We start from the raw sequence: 22,271 nt of genomic DNA on the forward strand, positions 1-22,271 counted from the left end.
TTCGAGACAGAGTTTTGCTCTTGTTGCCCAGGCTGGAGTGCAGTGGTGTGATCTTGGCTCACTGCAGCCTCCACCTCCTGGGTTCCTGCCTCAGCCTCCTGAGAAGCTGGGGTTACAGGCATGTATTGTCATTGAGCAGTAATATTTTGAAAGGAATCTTTCTCTGAGCAACAGTTCTCAACAATAGGCTTAATATATTCAGTAAACATGCTATAAAGCAGTGTCATCCTGGCTTTCTTGCTTCATTTGTAGAGCACAGACAGAGTATATTTAGCACAATTCTTAAGGGCCCTAGGACTTTTAGAATGCTAAATGAGCATTGGCTTCAATTTAAAGTTACCAGCTACATTAACCTGTAAAAAGAGAGGCTGTCCTTTGTAGCTTTAAAACCAGGCATTAACTTCTCTCTAGCTAAGAAAGTCCTAGATGGCATCTTCTTCCAGTATAAGGTTATTTCATCCACACTGAAAATCTATAGTTTGGTGTAGCAACCTCCATCAATTATCTTAGCTAGATCTCCTGGATAACTTTCTGTAGCTTCTACATCAGCATTTGCTGCTTCATCTTGCACATTTATGTTATAGAGAACACTGCTTTCTGCTTTCTTTAAATCTCATGAACTAATCTCCGCTAGCTTCCAAATTTTCTTCTGCAGCTTCCTCACCTCTCTCAGCCTTCATAGACTGGAAGAGAGATAGAACCTAGCTCTGGATTAGACTTTAGCATAAGGGGATGTTGTGAATGGTTTAATCTTCTATGCAGACCACTAAAACTTCCTCTGTATCAGCAATAAGGTTTTTTTTCGTTTTCTAATGATTTGTGTGTTCACTGGAGGAGCACCTTTAATTTCCTTCAAGAGCTTTTCCTCTGCGTTCACAACTTGACTAATGGGTTGGCACAAGAGGCCTAGCTTTTGGCTGATCTTGGCCTTTTATATACCTTCCTCACCAAGCTTAATCACTTCTAGCTTTTAAAAAAATTGTTGGCCGGGTGCGGTGGCTTATGCCTGTAATCCCAGCACTTTGGGAGGCCGAGGTGGGCAGATCACGAAGTCAGAAGACTGAGACCATCCTGGCTAACACAGTGAAACCCTGTCTCTACTAAAAATACAAAAAAAAAAATTAGCCGGGCGTGGTGGCAGTCGCCTGTAGTCCCAGCTACTTGGGAGGCTGAGGCAGGAGAATGGCGTGAACCCGGGAAGCGGAGCTTGCAGTGAGCCGAAATCGTGCCACTGCACTCCAGCCTGGGCAACAGAGCGAGACTCTGTCTCAAAAAAAAAAATTGTTAACAATTTTTGTAGACAAGATATTACTGTGTTGCTCAGGCTGGTCTCAATCTCCTGGACTCAATTGACCCTCCTGCCTCTGACTCCCAAAGTGCTGGGATTATAGGCATGAGCTACCATACCTGGGCTAGCTTTTCCTTTCACTTGAAACTTTTCCTTTCACTTGAACACGTAGAGGCCATTATAGAGTTATTCATTGGCCTAATTTCAGTATTGTTTTATCTCAGGGACTAGAAAAGCCCAAGGAGAGAGAAAGAGATGGCAGAATGGCCAGTAGGTGAAGCAGTCAGAACACACACAACATTGATTACGTTGGCTGTCTTATATGTGCGTGTTCTGTGGCACTCCAAAACAGTCACAATAATAACATCCGTAATTGCTGACCAGAGATCACTATAACATATAATAATAATGAAGAACTTTGAAATATTGTGAGAATTACCCAAATGTGACATAGAGACATCAAGCAGGCACATGCTATTGGAATAATGGTACCGATAGGCTTGCTCAGTGCAGGTTGCCACAAACCTTCAATTTGTAAAAATGCATTATCTGCTAAGTGTAATAAAGTGAAGCACAATAAATAAGGTATGCCCATCTATAGAAAACTCTAAGGAGTCTACAAAAAATTCTTAGAATTAACAAGCAAATTCTTTACTGAATTTGCAGGATAAAAAAAAAAAAAAAAAACTTGCAGAATAGAAAATCAACATATAAAAATCAGTTATGTTTCTATACACTAACAATAATCGATTCAAAAGGAAATTAAGAAAACAATTCCATGTACAATAGCATCAAAAGAATAAAATACTTATGAATAAACTTAACCAAGGAAATAGAAAACATAGACATGGAAAACTACACAACATTGGTGAAAGAAATTTCAAAAGACACATAAATGGAAAGACATCCTGTATTTGTGGATTGGAAGAATTCCTATTGTTAAAATATCTGTCTTAGTCTATTTTGTGCTGTTACAACAGAATACCATAGACTTGGTCATTTATAATGAACAGATATTTGTTGTCTCACAGTTCTGGAAAATGGAAAGTATCCAAGTTTCAGCATCTGGATAGGCCCTTTTTGCTACATCATTACGTGATGGAAGGCATCATATGACAGAAGAGCAAAGAGAGAGAGAGGAGCAAAAGGGAGGCAAACGCATTTTCTTGATAGATAAAGGTATTAGTCCATTCGTGAGGGCACAGCACTCACCAACTAACTACCTCTTTGAAGTCCCACCTCTCAATACTGTCACAATGGCAATTAAATTTCAACATGAGTTTTGAAGAAGACAAAGATCAAAGCATAGCAATGTCCATACTTCCAATAGTGCCCTATAGATACAGTGCCATCACTATCAAAATCCCAATGGCATTTCTTTTTTTTTTACAGAAAAAATCCTGAAATTCATTTGGAACCACAAAAGACTCAAATAACGAAGGAAAATTTGAGCCAGACTAACAAAGCTGGAAGTATCACACTCCCTAATTTCAAAATATGTTACGAAGCTCCATTAATCAAAAGAGTATATGACTAGCATAAAAACAGACATCTTGACTAATGGAACAGAATAGAGAGCTCAGAAATAAACCCACAAGGATGAAAAGATAGTCTCTTCAATAAATAATGTTGCAAAAATTGGATAGCCACATGAATGAAACTGGACCCTTATGTTACACTACATGCAAACATTAACTCAAAATGGATTAAAGACTTAAACATAAAACCTGAAGCAATAAAACGTTTAGAAGAAAACATACGGGAAAATATTCTAGACATTGTGCTGCCCAATGATTTATTGGATATGACACCAAAGTGGGATTACACCAAGTGGGATTATATCAAACTAAAAACCTCCTGCACTGGCCAGGTGCGGCGGCTCACGCCTGTAATCCCAGAAGGCTGAGGGGGGGTGGATCACGAGGTCAGGAGTTTGAGACCAGCTTGACCAACATGGTGAAACCCCATCTCTACTAAAAATACAAAAATTAGCCAGGCATGGTGGTGTGCACCTGTAATCCCAGCTACTCAGGTGGCTGAGGCAGGAGAATCGCTTCAAACCGGGAGGTGGATGTTGCAGTGAGCCGAGATCATCACGCCACTGTACTCCAGCTTGGGCGACAGAGGGAGACTCCGTCAAAAACAAAAAACAAAAAACCAAAACCAAAAACAAAAACCCTCCTGCGCAGCAAGAAACAACAAAATAAAAAGATAAAAAAGCAACCAACAGAATTGGAGAAAATATTTTCAGACCATATATCTGATAAGAGATTAATATCCAGAGGGTTAATATCCACCTGACAAAGGAATTCCTACACATCAATGGCAAAAACCAAATAACCTGATGAAAATTGGGTGAAGCATCTGTATAGTCATTTTTTCAAAGAAGACATACAAATGGCCAACAGGTATTTGAACAAGTGCTCAGTGTCACTAGTAATCAGGGAAATGCAAATCAAAACCACAATGAGATATCACCATACTTCTGTTAAAATAGCTATTATAAAAATAAATACATAACAGATGATGTAGAGAAAACAAGCCCTGTGTACTGTTAGTAGGACTGTAAATTGGTTCAGCCACTATGGAAATCTATATAAATGTACCTCTAAATATAGCATTACCCTTTGATCCAGCAGTCTCACTTTTGGGTATATATCCGGAGGAATGGAAATCTGGATCTCGAAGAGATATCTGCACTTCCATGTTTATTGCAGCAGTATTCACAATAGCCAAGATATGGAAACAACCTACATATCCATTGGTGGACAAGTAAAGAAAATGTGGTATATACTTAAAATGGAATATCATTCAGCCTTATTAATAATGAAATCCTGTCATTTATGACACCATGGATGAAACTGGAGGATATTATGCTAAGTGAAATAAGTTAGGCGCAGAAAGACAAATATTGCATGATCTCACTTACATGTGGAATCGAAAATAGGGAAATATGTAGAAACACAAAGTAAAATGGTGGAGGGGCTGGGTGAGGGAGAAATGGGCAGGTTTTGGTCAAAGAGTACAAAGTTTCAGTATTTATTTTTACAAAATAAATAAGATCTGGATGTCTTCTGTACCATAAAGAGCCTACAATTCACAATAGTGTATTATATGCTTAAAAATAAGTAAAGAGGGTAGATCTTACATTAAGTGTTCTTACCACAAAAGGCGGGGGAAGACCAAAGGGGTGTAAACTTTTGGAAATGATAGATGAATTTATGGGATTGATGCCATGACGGCTTGATGGTTTCATAGGTATATACTTATCTCCAAACACATCAAGTTGTGTATATTAACTGTGTACAGTCATATCAATCATACCTCAATAAAGCAATTTTTTAAAGTATGTGTAGTTTTATACTTGAGAATATGTAATTATACAGAATTTGTATAATTATGCATAGAAATTACTTATTTAAATATAGAAGAGGGAGTATCTTGGAGTGAACTTTCATCTGACTTTAATTTTATTCTTTTTTCTTATCTTTATTCTCTGTTATCTACAATCTATCTATCTATATTCGTTTGTTTAGGAAAAAAGTTAGATATGCATATTCCCTCTTCATTATATTCGTTTCTTGGACGTGTTTGTCAAGAACAGATGTGGAAGAGGGAACAGATTAATCCACAAGGTTGTTCATCAGTATGCTATTTTTGGTAGCACTAAAGTGATCATAACCTAAGTTCCTAACAGAAAGAAAAAAGCTAGAAAAAAAATTTACCCCAAAAGTATGACCGCATTCTTGGATGGAATCTCTCTGGTGCTTGTTCGCTGTCTTTCTCTGCCGCCTGTTTTTCCCCCGCCCCGCACCCCACCATCCCCTCAACACACACTCATAACAAAGAAGCTGGCTATAAATCAGAGATTTACTTTTAGAATGCTAAAAAAAGAATTAACCACTGCGTTAATAACTATTTCTGCAATGAATCCATCTGGGTAGTTTGCTTTTTTATCTGTTGAATAAAGGGTTATTTATAAATCATCTATTAATGTACTGAATAGGTATTACTTTTGTATCGGGGGTGTTGTTAACGCAAACTCTGCATCTCTTTGGATTTACAGTTGTTTATAGCAAAAGAAAAAAATCTTTGTTTTTCTTTTTTCTTCTTTTTATTTAAACAACAGTGGAAAAGACTCACGTTCGCAATGCGCAAAGCATTAGAAAGATACCGGTGGAAGACGCAGCTCGCGGGCGCCCTTTGCAGAAGATGCTGGGAAATGTAGTTCCTGTTGGCCGCGTGCGCAGGCGTACTTCTTGGCTTGGGCACCTCATCGTACGACAGTGCTCTTTATTTTTCTGTGGAGCAGGTGAGCTTTTTATTTCCCGACCCCTGGACTCGTGTGGGAGGCTGGGAGAGAGGTCCGCTTCAAACAACCATTCGGGCGGGTCAGCAGAGGCCTGAGAATGCATTGGCCGGGCCCGGGGGCGGAGGCGGGGGCGGAGGAAAGGCGATTAGGTCAGGCTAGGTATTTGGTTCGCGCTGCAGTGATGGCCCAGGGTGATGGTGACCTGGGCCAGCATCCCGGTTCGGGGTGAGGAGGAGGCAAAGCCCTGTCTGCGCATCCCAGCTTTACCAGTCGGGGCCTTGGGTTCTCTTCTGGGTTGGAGGGTCATGAAAACAGAGCTCAGAGCTTTTGGGCCTTGCTTTGACTCTGATGGGGGGCAGTTTATCTGGGGAGGGGCAGCCACCCCAGACCTTGGTGGTAGACCTGGGAATTGCAAGAAAACCGTGATAGAGGTATTTAGTGCCAACTAGAATTTAGGTTTCCCGACATCCAGTTCTTGCTCTTTCCTCAGAAACTCACCTCCTCGCTAGAGGTAGTTTGTTTCGTTTTACTGGTAAATTTCTGAAGTCTCTTCTATAAAGAACTGTGGAGTTGATTCCCTACACTCTGCGGGCAATGAAGAGCAATTGTTTGTTCTTTGAGATGGCATTTGTGGATGCACTTCGAAAAATTGTATATGCTTTACAAGTATTATTATTAACAAACGAATAGGGGGCTGATGTACTCGGTGCCACCCATCATGGGAGGATAAAGTTAGCCCTGTTTCTGGTTTGTCAGATTGGACCAGTGACCAGAGACAGGAATGTAAGTGGCCTTTCACTTCGTACTCTGCAGGGAAACAATCTGTTCCTAGACTCATTCTGACATTTTTACAGAGGGTGCGGGTTATATCCAGGTAGTCAGACAGGCTTCCCATAAAGACAATCCTGATTTCTCAAGGCCCCTTTCCTTTTTCAGCTCTGCTTTCTCAGGTCTCTACTTACTTCTATAAGATGGCATCAAGAAGAAGGACCTGACCACTGGCCCCTGACTACATGGTCTTTGGTGAGCAGAACTTTTCAAGGCATTTCTTAATAGAAATTAAGCTGGGTTTAATTTCCAAAGTTCCATCTTGCAGTGTGGAAAAATCATATGCAATTGCATGCCCCTTGAGAATCTCTTTTATTGCTCATTATTTGCTTTCTTTCTTTCTTTCTTTTTTTTTTTTTTTTTTTTTTTTGGAAGATGAGTTCGTCGCGCCTGTCACCCAGGCTGGAGTGCAGTGTATGATCTTGGCTCACTGCAGAAGCCTCTGCCTCCTGGGTTCAAGGCAATTCTCTCTGCCTCAGCCTCCTGAGTAGGCTGGATTGACAGGCGGTGCACCAGCCACCGCTGGCTAATTTTTGTATTTTTAGTAGAGACGGGGTTTCACCATGTTGTGCAACCTGGTCTTGAACTCCTGACCTCGTGATCTACCTGCCTCAGCCTCCCAAAGTGCTGGGATTACGGGTGTGAGCCACTGCACCCGGCGTAATTTTTCTTTATAACTGACAAATAAAAATTGTATATAATTATCATGTGTAATGTGTTGTTTTGAAATATGTATACTTGGTAGAATGGCTAAATTAGCTAGTGAACATGCATCACCTCACGTACTTTTCATTTTTTTGTGGTGAGAGCACTTAAACTGCTCTCATAGCAATTTTCAAGAATACAATACATTGTTATGAACGATAGTTCATAATGTGTATTTACATGTAGTGTGTATACAACCATGCAATAATATACATGTATAAATGTACCCCAACTATGTTCTTTAAACATTAAAATAACTCAGCATAGCAAGATGCTCACTTACGAGAGGGCTGTGAGAACTGAGACTGAGGAAACAGGAGATTCTCCCATCTCACTCTTACCTTTAGATGACATACTTTCTTGAGCCTGTTGGGCAGATTTGTACAAATAAAATATACGTATGTGTCTGTAATGCAGCTCTGCTGTATTTTTTATTTCCTGAAATATCACCTCTGTCCAGAGGGAGGGAAGATTTTCTTTCACTCACTGAATAAATATTCACTGAGCGCCTACTTTTTGCCAGCTAATATTCTAAGCATTGGGATATAACAGTGAATAACACAAAGTCCCTGCCTATGTGGAGCTGACAGTCTTGGATGGGACAATAATGTAAACACAGATATTCCTCAACTTAGCATGGGGTTACATTCCAGTAAATGTGTAGGTTGAAAATATTAATTCAAAAATGCACTCATTCACCTAATCTACTGAACATCATTCATAGTGATAAATAGAGGAAACTATACTAGAGTAACAGGGCTAGGGAAGGCATGGGACAGCCATTATTTAATATAGGGGAGTGAGAGAAGGCTTCACTGGTAGATGACATTGAATAGAGACTTACAGAAAATGAGAATATGGGCTGGGCGCGATGGCTCATGCCTGTAATCCCAGCACTTCGGGAGGCCGAGGCAGGCAGATCACGAGGTCAAGAGATTGAGAGCATCCTGGCCAACATGGTGAAACTCTGTCTCTACTAAAAATACAAAAATTATCTGGGCGTTATGGCAAATGCCTGTAGTCCCAGCTACTCGGGAGACTGAGGCAGGAGAATCGCTTGAACCCAGGAGGTGGAGGTTGCATTGAGCTGAGATCATGCCACTGCCTTCCAGCCTGGGCTATACAGCAAGACTCCATCTCCAAAAAAAAAAAAAGAATATGAGCCTTGCAGATATTTGGGAAGAGGAGAGGAGGAGGATTAAGTTCCTCAGCAGAAGCAACAGCAAATGCAAAGCCTTAAGGTGTGGATATGCTTAACCTTTGTGGGAACATCAGGAAGGCCATGTGACCTGAGACAGATGAGTGAGAGCAGCAGAGTAGGAGTTGAGATGAGAGAGGTAAGGCGTATAGACCACACAGCACACAGGCTAGTATAGGCCACAGCCAGTTTGGCTTTTGTGCTGAATGAGAAGAGAGAATGTGGGAGGTGATGGTGGTTGGTGTTACTGTTTATTCAGCTCTATTGAGATTTACATATAATTTACCAATTTTCATAGGAGGATTTTGAATAGAGAAGTGACATAACTTGACTTAGTTTAAAGGAACCATTTTGGATGCTCTGTTGAGAATAGAGTATAGGGTACCAAGGTCAGACATGGATACTGGCTAGGAAGCTAAAGCAATCATCCAGGTGAAAGCTGGATTTTTCTATTTCCTTCATTTTCTGACTTTTTAAGCTAACCAACACTTCATCCACCCCAAACTTCCAATTCCTCTCCCCATCTCCACTCTCATGCTTCCTATTTTACTAAGGGAACTAGCAGAGAACTTCCAAATGCTCTCACCACTACATCCCCTAACCTTCCAGGAAGTATTTCCATTATACTCCATAGTAACAGGAGGGAGCCTGTCCTCCCTCCTGTTACTGTGGAGAAATGGCCTGGACTCTAATTTATGGCCAAGTCATCTACTAGTGCACTAGATCCCACTTTCTCTCACTTGCCTGGTATAATCATTGAGCAAAATTCCTGATAGTTTTGTCAAATGACATATATATTTTGCTTATTTAGATATATAGACATAATTTTCAGAAAATAGAAAATTCAAATAAAATGCTGGATTTTTAAATCATAAATGATCTAATATCCATCGACACTAATTTGCTGTGAGAGAAATCTGCAAATACATAATGCTTCTATCATTCTTGAGTTGAAAGGGACTTCTGTTAAAAGAGTTCAACTATAATTCCATTGGATCAAAACTATTAATAAATCCATAGAATTTTCTTCCTTTTCATAAATATTTCTTCCTGTTACTTCCTGTTACTCTATGCGCCACTCCCTCCCACTTTCCTAGGAAGGAAGACAGACATTGGAAGTAGAACATTGAGGTACAATGAATGTAATGATGTAACGAGAGGAAAAGTACAAGGTGCTGTGAGTTCATTTTTGCAGGTAATATAACTATTATTAACAATGTGTATGACTCAAAGGTAATTTATTATGAACCTGGTGCGATTGTAATGTGACTTTGTAAAATAAATACAAATAAACCTTTTCCACTAAGAGTATATGAGAGCAGCCATTTCCCCAGTACTTAAAACAGTACTGAAGATTGCCTGTTTTTAACATTTTTGCCAATCTGATGAATGAAAATTAGTATGTTAATTTGTATTTCTGTGATTAGAAGTGAGCTTGAAAATCTTTTTGTATGTTGATCGTTTGTATTTCTTTTGTGAATTTCCTGTTCATATGTTCATATCTTTTGCCCAGATTTGTATTGCATTATACATTTTTCCTATTTGATTTGTACAAACTCTGTATAATACAGAAAATTATCCTTTTTGCTTTATTAGTTGCAAATATTTACTCCCAGTATGTCTTTTGTCTTTTAATTTAGTTGATTACCTTCTATGTTTGTATAGTCAAATCTGTGAGTCTTTTTCTGTATAGCCTCTAGATTTTATATTTTATTAAGGATTTCCCCATTGCAAGATTATAAAATATTCTTCTAGTGGTTTTCTGGTTCTTTTATAGTTCTAGTTTTATGTTTAAGTCTTTAATTCATCTATAATTATTTTTTATAAGGCAGCAGCTTTAAATTTATTTTTTCCGTAAGTGGATAAACCGGTTGTCCTAAGATTATTTATTAAATTTTTATCCTTCCTTAAATAATTTGAAATGCTACCTTTAACATGTATTAAATCCCTGCAAAATAAAGGGCCTATTTTTAGACTCAGTTTCATTTTATTATTCTTTCGATCTATCTCTGTGCCACTCCCACCCTGTTTAAAATTAATGTAACTATAGAATATGTTTGGATGTCTAGTATGGGCAAGTCCCCTGCCCTCAGTCCTCATCTTTTTTCTTTTTGAAAAGTATGTATTATATAGGTGTTTTAGACAGTTTGGGCTACTGTAAAAGAATACTATAGACTGCATGGCTTAAACAACAAACATTTCTTTCTCATAGCTCTGGAGTCTGGAAATTAAAAATCAGAGTGCCATCATGGTCAGGTTCTTGTTGAAGTCCCTCTTGCTGGTTTACAAATGGCCATGTTATTGTTTTCTCACATGGCAGAGAGAAAGATCATTTCTCTCATGTTTCACCTTATAAGGACACTAATCCCATTGGTGAGGCCTCCATCCTCATGACCTAATTACCTCCCAAAGGCCTCACCTAATACCATCACCTTAGGGGTTAAACTTTCAACATAGGAATTTTGAGAGGACACAAACATTTAGTTCTTTGCTAAAGTTTAGTCAGTTAAGTTGGGGTATGCATTAGTATCCTAGCACTGCCCTAGCAAAGTACCACAAATTGGGTAACTTAAAACAACATAAATTTATTATCTCACAGTTCTGAGGCTAGAATTCCAAAATCAAGCTGTCGGCAAGGTCATCCTGCCTCTGAAACCTGTGGGGAAATCATTCTTTGCCTCTTCCTAGCTTCAGGTGGTTTGCTGGAAATCTTTGGTATTCCTCAGCTTGCAGCTGCATAACTCTGTTCTCTGCCCTTTCATCACATGGCTTACTCTCTGTATGTGTGTGGGTCTTCCCATGACCATCTTCTTAAAAGGGCACCAGCCATACTGGATTAGGAGCCCACCCCATTCCAGTGTGAACTCACCTTAACCAATTACATCTGCAGTGATCCTGTTTCCAAATAAAGTCACATTCTGAGGTACTGAGGTTAGGATTACAACATACCTTTTTTGGAGGGACACAATTCAACCCACAACAGGGGAGAATTGACATCTTTAAAATATTAAGTCTTCTCATCCAGAAATATGGCTTTTCAGTTGATTTTCTTGAACTGCTGAGGAGTCAGCAGTCTTATTGTTTCTGCTTTGAAGTTACTCTGCCCTTTTGTTAAATTGCTTTTAAGATTGTTCTCCTTTTCTCTGATTTTTGGGAGTTTGGCGATTCTTTTCATGGGTGTAGCTTTCTTTTTATTTAGCTTCCTTATGGTTTGAGGGCAGTGTAATCTGTGAGTCATTGGTTGGGAAAAATCTATCCTTATTCCCTTAAATATTCCCTTAAATATAGCATCATTTCCATTCTCTCTCTTTTTTTTTTTTTGAGACTCCACTTATGTGTGTGTTAGACCTCTTAAGTAAGTCTCATAAGCCCCTATGCTCATTTTTAAGAGATAAGCTTTTATTGAATGTCTGATATATGAAAAGGACTACATAAACTGCATCATCAGGAAGTAAAACATAAAACAAGGTCTATTAGTCCATTCTCATCTGCTAATGAAAACATAGCCAAGACTGGGTAATTTATAAAGGAAAGAGATTTAATGGACTCACAGTTTAGTATGGCTGGGGAGGCCTCATAATCATGGCAGAAGACGAAGGAAGAGCAAAGGGACTTCTTACATGATGGTGGGCACCAGCTTATGCAGGCAGAGGAACTCCCATTTATAAAACCATCAGATCTCTTGAGACTTATTCACTACCATGAGAACAGTATGGGGAAACTGCCCCCAGGAAACTGGGCCCATGATTCAGTTATCTCCACCTGGCCGCATCCTTGACATGTGGGGATTATTACAGTTCCAGGTGAGATTTGCGTGGGGACACAGCCAAATCATATCACAAGGTGTCTTAGTTTGTGCTGCTATAGCAAAATGCCTGAGACAGGGTAATTTATAAAGAACAGAAATTTATTTCTCACAGTTCTGGAGGCTTGAAGTCCAAGATCATTGTGCCAGCAGGTTTGTTGTTTAGTGAAGGCTCAGTCTCTGCTTCCAGGATGGTGCCTTGTTGCAGAGAACACTGTATCTTTACATGGCAGAAAACATGGAAGGGTACAAACCCACTCCCTCAAGCCTTTTTATAAGGTCCTTAATCCCTTCCATGAGGGCTGTACACTCATGACTTAATTACCTCCCAAAGGCCTTTACCTCCTCATATTATCACATGGGCAATTAAGTTTCAACATGTGGGTTTTGGGGGATTCATTTAGAATATAGCACATGGCTAAATGATGATTAAAAGAAAAACATAAGCTATAAGAAAATAGTTGAAATAAATAGGAGATTAACTTTAAAATAAGGTATCTCTTGCTTTTATTAATAAACTTTTTATTTTAGCATAGTTTAAGATTTGCATAAAATTTACAGATATACTACAGAGAGTTCCCACATCCCCATAGCCAGTTTTCCCTACTGTCAACATCTTATATTAGTTTGGTACATTTGTCACAGTTAGTTAGCCAAGGTTGGTACATTATTATTAACTGTAGTATTTCATTAAAATTGTTTTAGTATTTATGTAATGTCATTTTCTACTCTCTGTTCTCATTTGAGATACCATGTTACATTTAGTTATATTTTCTCCTTAGGCTTCTATTGGCATCAATATTTTCTTAGCTTTTTAAATTACCATTATTCTTTTCTTTTAGCTCTCTGTACTTCATTTTGTGTATTTTTGTTGATCTGTGTTTCCCTTAGGCTTAATCTGTTGTTAAACCCATCCTCTGAGTTCTTAATTTCAAGCGTTCTGTTCTAGAATACTAATTTGATTCCTTTTGTTGATTCCAAATTGGTATTGAAATCTTCCAGTCTTGTCTCTATTTTGTCTATTCTTCTATTTTGTTTTCTCTCATCTGTCCTGTAGTACTGACTCTGTATGTCTAGTAAGTTTTGAACACACGATATATGGAAATACAGCACCACATGTTTATCTTTTGTGACTATCCTGTTTGAACACACATGATACATGTATAACATACATATTGTCATCATGTATGAATGCATTATAGAGGTTCAACTTGATGGCATCTTTCACCAGGAAGGGTCCTCTTTTTTCTAAGAAGATATACTCACTTAGCCCAGCTGAGTTGGGGCTGCGCTGCAGTTTCGATAAGACTTATTCTGCATCTCCACTGCTTCTTTTCCTATGGGTGGCTCTCTTGGGCATTCAGTTGAGAATGTGGCAAGTCTTTGTCTCCTTCACCTTGAAAAACTGTGGAAGATTTGCCTCTGCCATTCACAGGTTTTCAGCTTAGCTCTTCAAACTCCCAACCCAGCTTCAAAATTCAGCCAATTCCTTGGGAAGAGAGTCTGGTCATGTGTTTGGAACCCCTTCAGTTCCCAGTTTTGTTACTCTAGTCACTTACGAATGCCAAAATCTATGTTAATTTCTCTGCTCTTGAGTGACCTTCTGCAAGAGGTCAAGCTTGGATTCTCAGCCTCTAGCTTAGGCCAGAATGGTAAGAATGTCGTTCCCCAAGGTGAGGTGAAAAGAGGCTGTACTTCCCCAGTGTCATTTCACCATTTGTTTAACACTTTCTTCTGCTTGTTTTGTTTTTATGCTCCCTCATCTTCCTGCTAAGTTTCTATAAGACTTTTCTTTGCAAATAGGGTACATATCTTTTAGTAGCAAGTTCTGTTTCTGTTATTCCTTTTCTGTCAACCATAGAGTGTAACACAAGGAAGATTCTATTGTGATTATTTAAAAAATGGCAGACAGTGATAACAAAGTTTTCTGGGGAAGTTGGTTGCCTGGTTGACATCCAAGGAATCTCATATTATGGCATTTATCTTGGTGAATTCCTCATCATCTGGGATCTTATCCTTCTTATATTTGCAGTCCCAGAAGCTTGAAATCAGTATATACATGGATTCACACCACACAAGCTTGCAGAGGACAGATGAGTTAAACAGAAAGTGGATTTATTATTTTATGTTGATGTGTTAGTTGGTGTTCTCCAGATAAACAGAACCAATAGTATATCTACATCTACATCTATATCTGTTTCTCTCTCTTTAGCTTCTCATTTTTCTATACCCTGTTATAATTGCTTTACTTGAATAATCAATTTTTCCTTTGTGTGTATTGTTGCCATTAATAGGGTTATAACAAACACCTTCTTGCACTACCCACTTATGATATCTCCATATTTTCTGTTATTTCTTAAATTGAGTTTATAGTTTACCTATATTTTGTATGTATATATACATACGTATACACATACATATTTTTTAATTTTAGGTGTCTTTATAGGGAAACTTCAGTATTGCTTCCATATATCCTCAACAGGTAAGTAGTAGACACCAAATAATAAACTTTCGCCACTCTTGAGCCTAGAATTCTGAACCGTTTTTGAACAACTTAGTAGTCCTCCACTTTGTCATTTTTAATTGTTAGCTTTACTCTTTCTTTTGTAAATGTCTGCAGGACTGATCCCTTAATAAGCAGGTACTTGTTTGACGTTTTAGGAACCAGTGGCATTGGAAGATGTCAGAGACATGGCACATGGATGTGATCTTCAAAAACTGTTACAGCCTCATCTCATTGGGTGAGTACAGTTTCTCCAATCCTAAAATATGTAGGATCGTGAGATTTACAGGTGTTCAGCTGAGACTGAGCTTTGAGTTTAGGGACCAGAGACAAGATATTTCTGTACTGAACAGATGATAGTCCTTTTCTTTAAAACTTTATAAATAGGTAGTCTTACTTTGTTACCTTAGAAGTATCAACATTTCTCTATTGCAGAATTCCTGAAGACTACTTAGGACATAATTCTAGGATCCATGGATGTTATCTTCCAACTAAGAAGAACCATATAAATAGATAACAAAGGAAAAATGGAGAAATGTCACAAAATACCAGCCAGGAAAGAATCAGATAACGAAAACAACCAAGCAGACAGGAATCCTTGTAAATAAGAGTCCATTTATCCATTATGGTGGTGCTAGTAACAATAGTGGTACTAGGAGATAGCTTTTGAAATGTTGATTAGGGTCCTCTGTGCAGAGCCCCTCATCTGTATTTTAAAAACCTGCATTCATCCAGTAGAAGCAACAGCAACCTCATTTCTATATAACTTTATCTATCTTCTCACATATCTCTTGATCTCAGAGGAAGATTGGCCCTCTTCCGTTGTTAGTCTTTCCATTCTGTACTTCAGATTCCATTATTTTTTACTTATTTTAGGGCCTGATTTAATGACTGTTTTATGATTCAGTCTCTCCAGTTCACCAGCTCCTTTCCTTCAAGACATTAAAAAGGTTTTCTTGCTTTTAAAATAACATGTTGCCTAAACATTTTTTATCTGCCTTTCAAAATTATTCTGTCATTACCAAATGTTTCAAACTTGTAACTAATATCCTCAATTCCTGTTCTCTTTTAATCTTTGGAGTTAGATTCTTGTCTTCTGCTAAAATTATTTTGAGGAGATTCTTGAATTCTTTCTTGATAGCAACCTATTCTTAGTCCTGTGTTCAGACTTTCTGCCGTGTTTGATATTTTGTTTTACCTTGTGTGACATCACCAGATTCTTTTCCATTCTAATCTTTTTCCAAATGCTTTTTTGTTAACTTCACTTGCTCCCTAACATAAACGCATGTGCCTTTATGGTTTATTTTCTACTTGTTTGTTTTTTATCTCAAAAAGTTAGTGCATTCTGACATCCTCGAATAGTCCTTCTATGTTAACTTTCTTATATGTATTTTTTCAACTTAAGTGTTTCACTTACATTCTATCCCCATATATTCCCCTGCTTAAAGTTTATCTCCATTAGAATGTCCTACTTCACTTTCAATCACTTTAACCTCAATATGGTGAAAGTAAAATCACCAACTTTCCCTAGGTTGCCTGTCTTTCCTTTTCTATCATTAGTACAACTATTCTTCCAGCCTTCTTGGCTAGAAACCATTGTATCTTTATGAATCTTGTTTTGTAAAAATTCCCTATAATCTAGTTCAGCATTTTTTGTTGCTTCTTTTTAATGTCTTATCTACACTTACACCAAATTCTTACTAGTATTATCCCAATCCAGGCTCATATTATTCATATTATGCCTTCTTGCTAAGTTTCACCATTGTTCTTTTATCCATTTTAGATAGAATTAACAAGCTTTTAATCTAAAACGTCACATCTAAGATATATTTATCCTGTTAATGTTCTGACAGAAAACTTTAGTTTTCCTGTCTCCTGCTAGATGACATTGAATTTCTCTGTTTAAAGTGTGAGAGTTTTTTATTATCTGATCCTATTTCACTTTTCTGGATTTTTTCCTCTGGTTTCCAAAAACATACATACATTTGAATTAGTTCCATTGTCTTTTATTCACAACATTTATTTTACTGAATCGTTACCTTTGATTTTATTATGCACTTTGTCTCAATGCTTCCATTTCTTTTACCACACTTATTGTGATAGCATACGAAATACATCTGGTCTTTGTTTCCAATTCTTGTCACAGAGCTTTGAAAGCCCTCCAAATTTCCTAAGTGATAGGAATATATTTTGTTTTTCATAGTACACCTTTAAAAAAAAAAAAAAAAGGTGTATTATGATGAGTTTATGATGAGTTTATGTTGATGAGGTGAAATAGGGTAGGGCCCCTAGATAGCCTCAATAGTGGGTCTGATCACTAAAAAGACCAAGCAACTAGAGGGTTAGAACTTTCAATTCCACCCACCAACCTCTGGGAAGAAAGATGTGGGGATGGAGATTAAGCTCTATACAAACTCTTAAACAGTGATATTTGATGAGCTTCTAGATTGGTCAACACATCAAGGTGCTGGAAGTATAGCATGCCCAGAGATGATGCAGAAGCTCTATACCCCTTTCCCTTCTGCCCACCTTGCACTGTGCATCTCTTCCTGAATGGCTTTTTCTGAATTGTAGCCTTTATAATAAACTGGTAAATGTAAGTAAAGTGTTTTCCTGAGTTCTGTGAGCCATTCTAGCAAATTATTGAACCAGAGGAGGAGGGGTTATAGGAACCCTCAAGTTGTAGCCAGTCGGTCAGAAGTATGGGAGGACCAGCTTGTGATTGTCATCTGAAGTGGAGGCCGTCTTGTGGGACTGAGCCCTTTAACTCGAGGGATATGATGCTTACTCCAGGTAGGTAGTGTTGGAATTAGAGTAAATTGTAGGATATCTAGAGTTGGTGTCCAGAGAGTTGGAGAACTGGTTAGAATGGAAAAAAATCCCACACATTTGCACATAGAAGTGTTCTGTGTTAAGTATGAGTTATAGAGGAGAAAAAGCTGTGGCTATACAATTTGTCAGAGTTGTTGTGAGTAGAGCAACAGTGTTTTTCAGACATATATATCGATCGATTTCACCTTTAAACTTCCCTATTAATCAGTACTTATATTGAAAAATTTGACATTTTATCATAGCACTATTTTATTTTATTTTCTGTAACTGATGAGTGAGCCTTGTTTTCTGCCTTTGTATTTCAGAGGAAAGAGATAATATCTTCTACTTAATCCTGGATACTATATCCAAAGTCAGAGCATCCACTCCAAAGCAGAGAATTTCTGAAAAACAAAACAATGTCATTATATGATGTTAGAATTTTTTTTCAAATGATGGTTCCTAATACTTCACGTTAGAAGAACTCGAATTTGATGACCAGTTTGAGAAACACCAGTATAACCAGATTACAGGAAAAAGCAAGTCAAAAGGAAGATCATGAAGAGAACAACTTTGAGGAACATTTAATCAAAGACCAAAGCTTTTTAAACAACTGAGAGTTTGTATAAGAAAAAGACCTCATACAGTAGTCCCCAGTTATTCATGCGGTATACATTCCAAGACCCCCCAGAGAATGCCTGAAATCAATGATGTACCAAACCCTAACCAGGTTCTTAGTATGAGCTACTGAATGATGAATAGGTGGGTAGTATATACAGTGCAGAAACACTGGACAAAGAAATGATTCACAGCTCAGGCAGGACAAAGCAGATCACACAAGATTTCATCACAGTACTCAGAAAACCACACCATTTAAAAGTTACGAATTGTTTATTTCTGGAATTTTCCATATATTTTTGACCCCAATTGCCCGTGGATAACTGAAACCATGGAAAGTGGAACTGTGGATAACGCAGGACTACTGTAACTATGACATCAATGGTAGGAACCTGAAGCATAATTCTGCTGTAGTGGATTTTTTCAAAAGGCAACTCATGAATGAAAATAATTTATTAGATATAAGAAAGGATGCATTTTTATCTCAAACTTTACTTATTTACTTATTCTGGAAATAAATGAAAAGCCAACACCTATTACATACCCGCAAAAATGAAAAAATAAATAAATATAAAGCCATAGTTCAGTACTGATGGAATCTGAGAAAATTTATATGAGAGTGAACCCATACCTCTGTACTGAATGTGGGAAAGGCTACACTTGTATTGCATCCCTGACCCAGCATCAGAAAACACATATTGGAGAGAAACCTTATGAATGTAAAATATGTGATAAGTCCTTTACCCAGAACACTAATCTTATTCAACATCAAAGAATACATACTGGAGAGAAACCTTATGAATGCAATGAATGTGGGAAAGCTTTTAGTCAGAGCACTAATCTGATTCAGCATCAAAGAGTCCATACTGGGGAGAAACCTTATGAGTGTAATGAATGTGAAAAAGCCTTTAGTCATAGGTCATCCCTTAGAAATCATGAGAGAATCCATACTGGAGAAAAACCCTATCCTTGTAATGAATGTGGGAAAGCTTTCAGCCATATCTCTGCCCTTACTCAACATCATAGAATTCATACTGGAAAGAAACCATATGAATGTACTGAATGTGGAAAAACCTTCAGCCGCAGCACACACCTAATTGAACATCAGGGAATTCATTCTGAGGAAAAATGCTACCAGTGTAAGGAATGTCGGAAGGTTTTTTGCCACAGTACATCACTAATCCGACATCAGAGAATCCACACAGGAGAGAAACCATATGAATGTAATGAATGTGGGAAAGCTTTCAGCCATACCCCAGCCTTCATTCAACATCAAAGAATTCATACTGGAGAAAAACCCTATGAGTGTAATGCATGTGGAAAGGCCTTCAATCGGAGTGCACATCTTACTGAACACCAGAGAATTCATACTGGAGAGAAGCCCTATGTTTGTAAAGAATGTAGAAAAACCTTCAGTCGAAGGACACACCTTACTGAACATATAAAAATTCATTCTGGCATGAAACCCTATCAATGTAATGAATGTCAGAAACTGTTTTGCTCTAGAACCTCACTAATTCGACATCAGAGGATGCATAAAGGAGAGAAACCCTACCAGTGTAATGAATGTGGGAAATCCTTCAGCTTAAGCTCAGCTCTGACTAAACATAAGCAAATACATACAAGGGAGAGACCTTATCAACGTAATAAGTGTGGTGATGTCTTTTGTCATAGTACATCCTTAATTTGACATCAGAGAACTCATTTCAGAAAGGAAACCTTAGCAGAGTAATGGGTGTGGGAAAGCCTGCAGTCAGTTGTAGGTTATTGTTTACACCTGAGCACTCACAGTATAGAAAACCATAAGATTGTTATGTGAGGAAAATCTTCAGGCAAAACACTCATTTACTTATTATGCTACTTGTACTGAGAAGAAAGACTTCTTATAATCTAAAAAATGTGTTATTGAAAGAGAAAGTTATAATGGAAGTGTTCATCCAAAACTGAGGTTTGCTTTTTAAAGACGTATTTAGAAAGTTATTTTCAGAGATAATTTATTAAAATGTATATATTTGCTTATAAAAAAGCCTTTTGAAGTACACAGAAATCTTAGTAGGATAATGAAAATTGTTCACTGTATACATAATCCCTTTTTATTAAGTCCTATGTTATATTTCAGTGTTCAAGAAACACTTTTGTAGAGCATTTGAAAATGAAATTGACAGATTTCATTAATAGCCATAGACAAATAACGTTTTCTCCCACAAAGATACTATGCATTATTTTCTAAGATTTATGTAATAGTTGACTATATATACATATATGGTTACAAAGAAAATTGCAACAAATTCTCAGAGGGAAATATTCAGGCACTCCCTAATTATTTTTTCAGTACATTGCAGTAAAAATAGAAATGAAAACAACTAAAAGTAGCACCCCAACATGATTTAGAAATTTAAAATAAGTTTCTAAGTAATTTTGGAGTTAAAGAATAAATCTGTACGGAAAAAAATGTGATTATTAGAAGACGATAAAACTAGAACAAAATTATGCATTGAATTCAGAAAGGAAAAAGAATAGTATAAACCCAAATAAAATAAAATAAATGCTTTAATAAAGATAAAAAGCACACATCAATGAAATAGTTACAAAAGGTAGATTTCATAAGGCAATAGACAAACTTCTAGCAAGTAGGAATGATGGGAAAAGGACAAAAAATCCAAGAGTAAGAAAATGATTATAAATATATATGGAAGGAAACTTAAATAGTCGAAATCAATCGTTAAGAAATCTAGCAGTTTCGTAAAGTCAGTACAAAGGTTTATTTTAGAACTTCTAGACTATTTCAAAAATAGAAATCTACATTAATAAAACCTATCTTAATACATGCTGTAAAAATCATTTAATAAAATTCTATATACACTGGTGACTTTTTTAAAAATTAGAAAGAAAATTCCTTATATTGATAATGAACATTTATTAGTGTGTGTTCTCCAGAGACAGAAGAGAGAAGTAAGAGCAGGAATGGAGAGAGAGAGAAAGAAAGGAAAGGAGGGAGGAGAGAGAGAGAGAAAGGAAGGAAGGAAAGGAGAGAGAGGGAAAGAAGCAAGGAAGAGAGAGAGAAAAAGGAAGGAAGGAGATGTGCATGGACATAATGGATGATAAGAAGCCCAAGATCTGCAGTCAGCAAGCTGGAGACTCAGGAGAGCCGATGGTAAAGTTCTAGGCTGAGTTTGAAGGCTTGAGTCTTCTGAAGGCCAGGAAAACTGAAGGTGTAAGTTCCGGTCTGAGTCTGCAGGCAGGCAGAAAACCAGTGTCCCAGCTTGAAGACAGGCAGGGAGAGAAGTCTTACTAAGCCTTTTATTCTATTTGGGCCTACAATGATTGGATGAGGTCTACAGCCATATTGAATAGGGAAATCTGCTTTACTTAGTCTACTGGTTCAAATGTTAACCTCTTCTTTGAAACACATTCAAAGACACCTAGAAAAAATGTTTATTCAAATATCTGAGCACCACATATTTGGACTGTCAAGTTAACATATAAAATTAACCATCATGGGCTATTTACTAGAAACCTACAAGAAAAACCATGAATAACCCAAAACACTCTTACCAGAGACAGGAATGAGATAAATGATGTTTGATGCCACCATTGTTAGTCAATATTATGCTAAAGATTCCAGGTAATCCAATTAGAGAAAAAAATAAGATAGCAATAATTTAAAGGAAGAGAAAAACTTACGATTTGAAATACATTCAGTATTAGAAAATTCAATTAGTAGAGCTACTAAAACGATATATGTATAAAACAATATACTAATAAAAAAAGTAGGAGAAATAGAAAAGGTAGTAGAAAGAAGTGACATTTACAATTTTGACAATCTTAAAATAACCAGGAATTTTAAAAATGTGAGATGTGTTTATAGAATAAACCTTTTCTAAAAAATATAGAATAGTATAATAAATGAAAAGAACTGATTGGGAAAATTGGAAAATAATGTAAAATAACAGTTTGTATTTCATTTAACTGTGATTTGCAAATTTAATAGAATCACAATATAAATGGAATTTTTTAAAATGATATCTATATTAAGATACAATTCACAAGAAACAGGTGCAGACAGAGGCTCCCACTGAGAAGAATGAAAACAGTGAGTGAATCCTGCACTGGTGACTGAGGTATCCAGGTTCTCCTGTTGGGACTGACTAGGCAATTGGCATGACTCACGGAGAGTGAGGAAAAGCAGGGTGGTGCAGCGGC

At 37.3% G+C, this 22,271-nt stretch overlaps 1 protein-coding gene across 4 annotated transcripts; it reads left to right on the forward strand.

Annotated features, from left to right (window-relative positions):
- Positions 1-5,427: 5,427 nt before the first annotated feature.
- On the forward strand, positions 5,428-20,887 carry ZNF883 (zinc finger protein 883). 4 transcript variants are annotated; one of them, XM_017849340.1, is made up of 6 exons: positions 5,428-5,600; positions 6,537-6,623; positions 9,429-9,526; positions 14,571-14,618; positions 14,798-14,877; positions 17,777-20,887. In XM_017849340.1, exon 6 carries the CDS (start codon positions 18,661-18,663, stop codon positions 19,756-19,758), a length of 1,098 nt encoding a protein of 365 aa, XP_017704829.1. In that variant the 5' UTR covers positions 5,428-5,600; positions 6,537-6,623; positions 9,429-9,526; positions 14,571-14,618; positions 14,798-14,877; positions 17,777-18,660; the 3' UTR covers positions 19,759-20,887. The 4 variants fall into 4 exon arrangements, with proteins under 4 accessions (XP_017704829.1, XP_017704830.1, XP_017704831.1 ...); XM_017849341.1 differs by lacking the exon at positions 14,571-14,618; XM_017849342.1 differs by lacking the exon at positions 9,429-9,526.
- The last annotated feature ends 1,384 nt before the right edge of the window (positions 20,888-22,271 follow it).

The sequence above is a fragment of the Rhinopithecus bieti genome, unplaced genomic scaffold (genome assembly GCF_001698545.2).
Source record: "Rhinopithecus bieti isolate Rb0 unplaced genomic scaffold, ASM169854v2 scaffold_33160, whole genome shotgun sequence".
Lineage (NCBI taxonomy): Eukaryota > Metazoa > Chordata > Mammalia > Primates > Cercopithecidae > Rhinopithecus > Rhinopithecus bieti.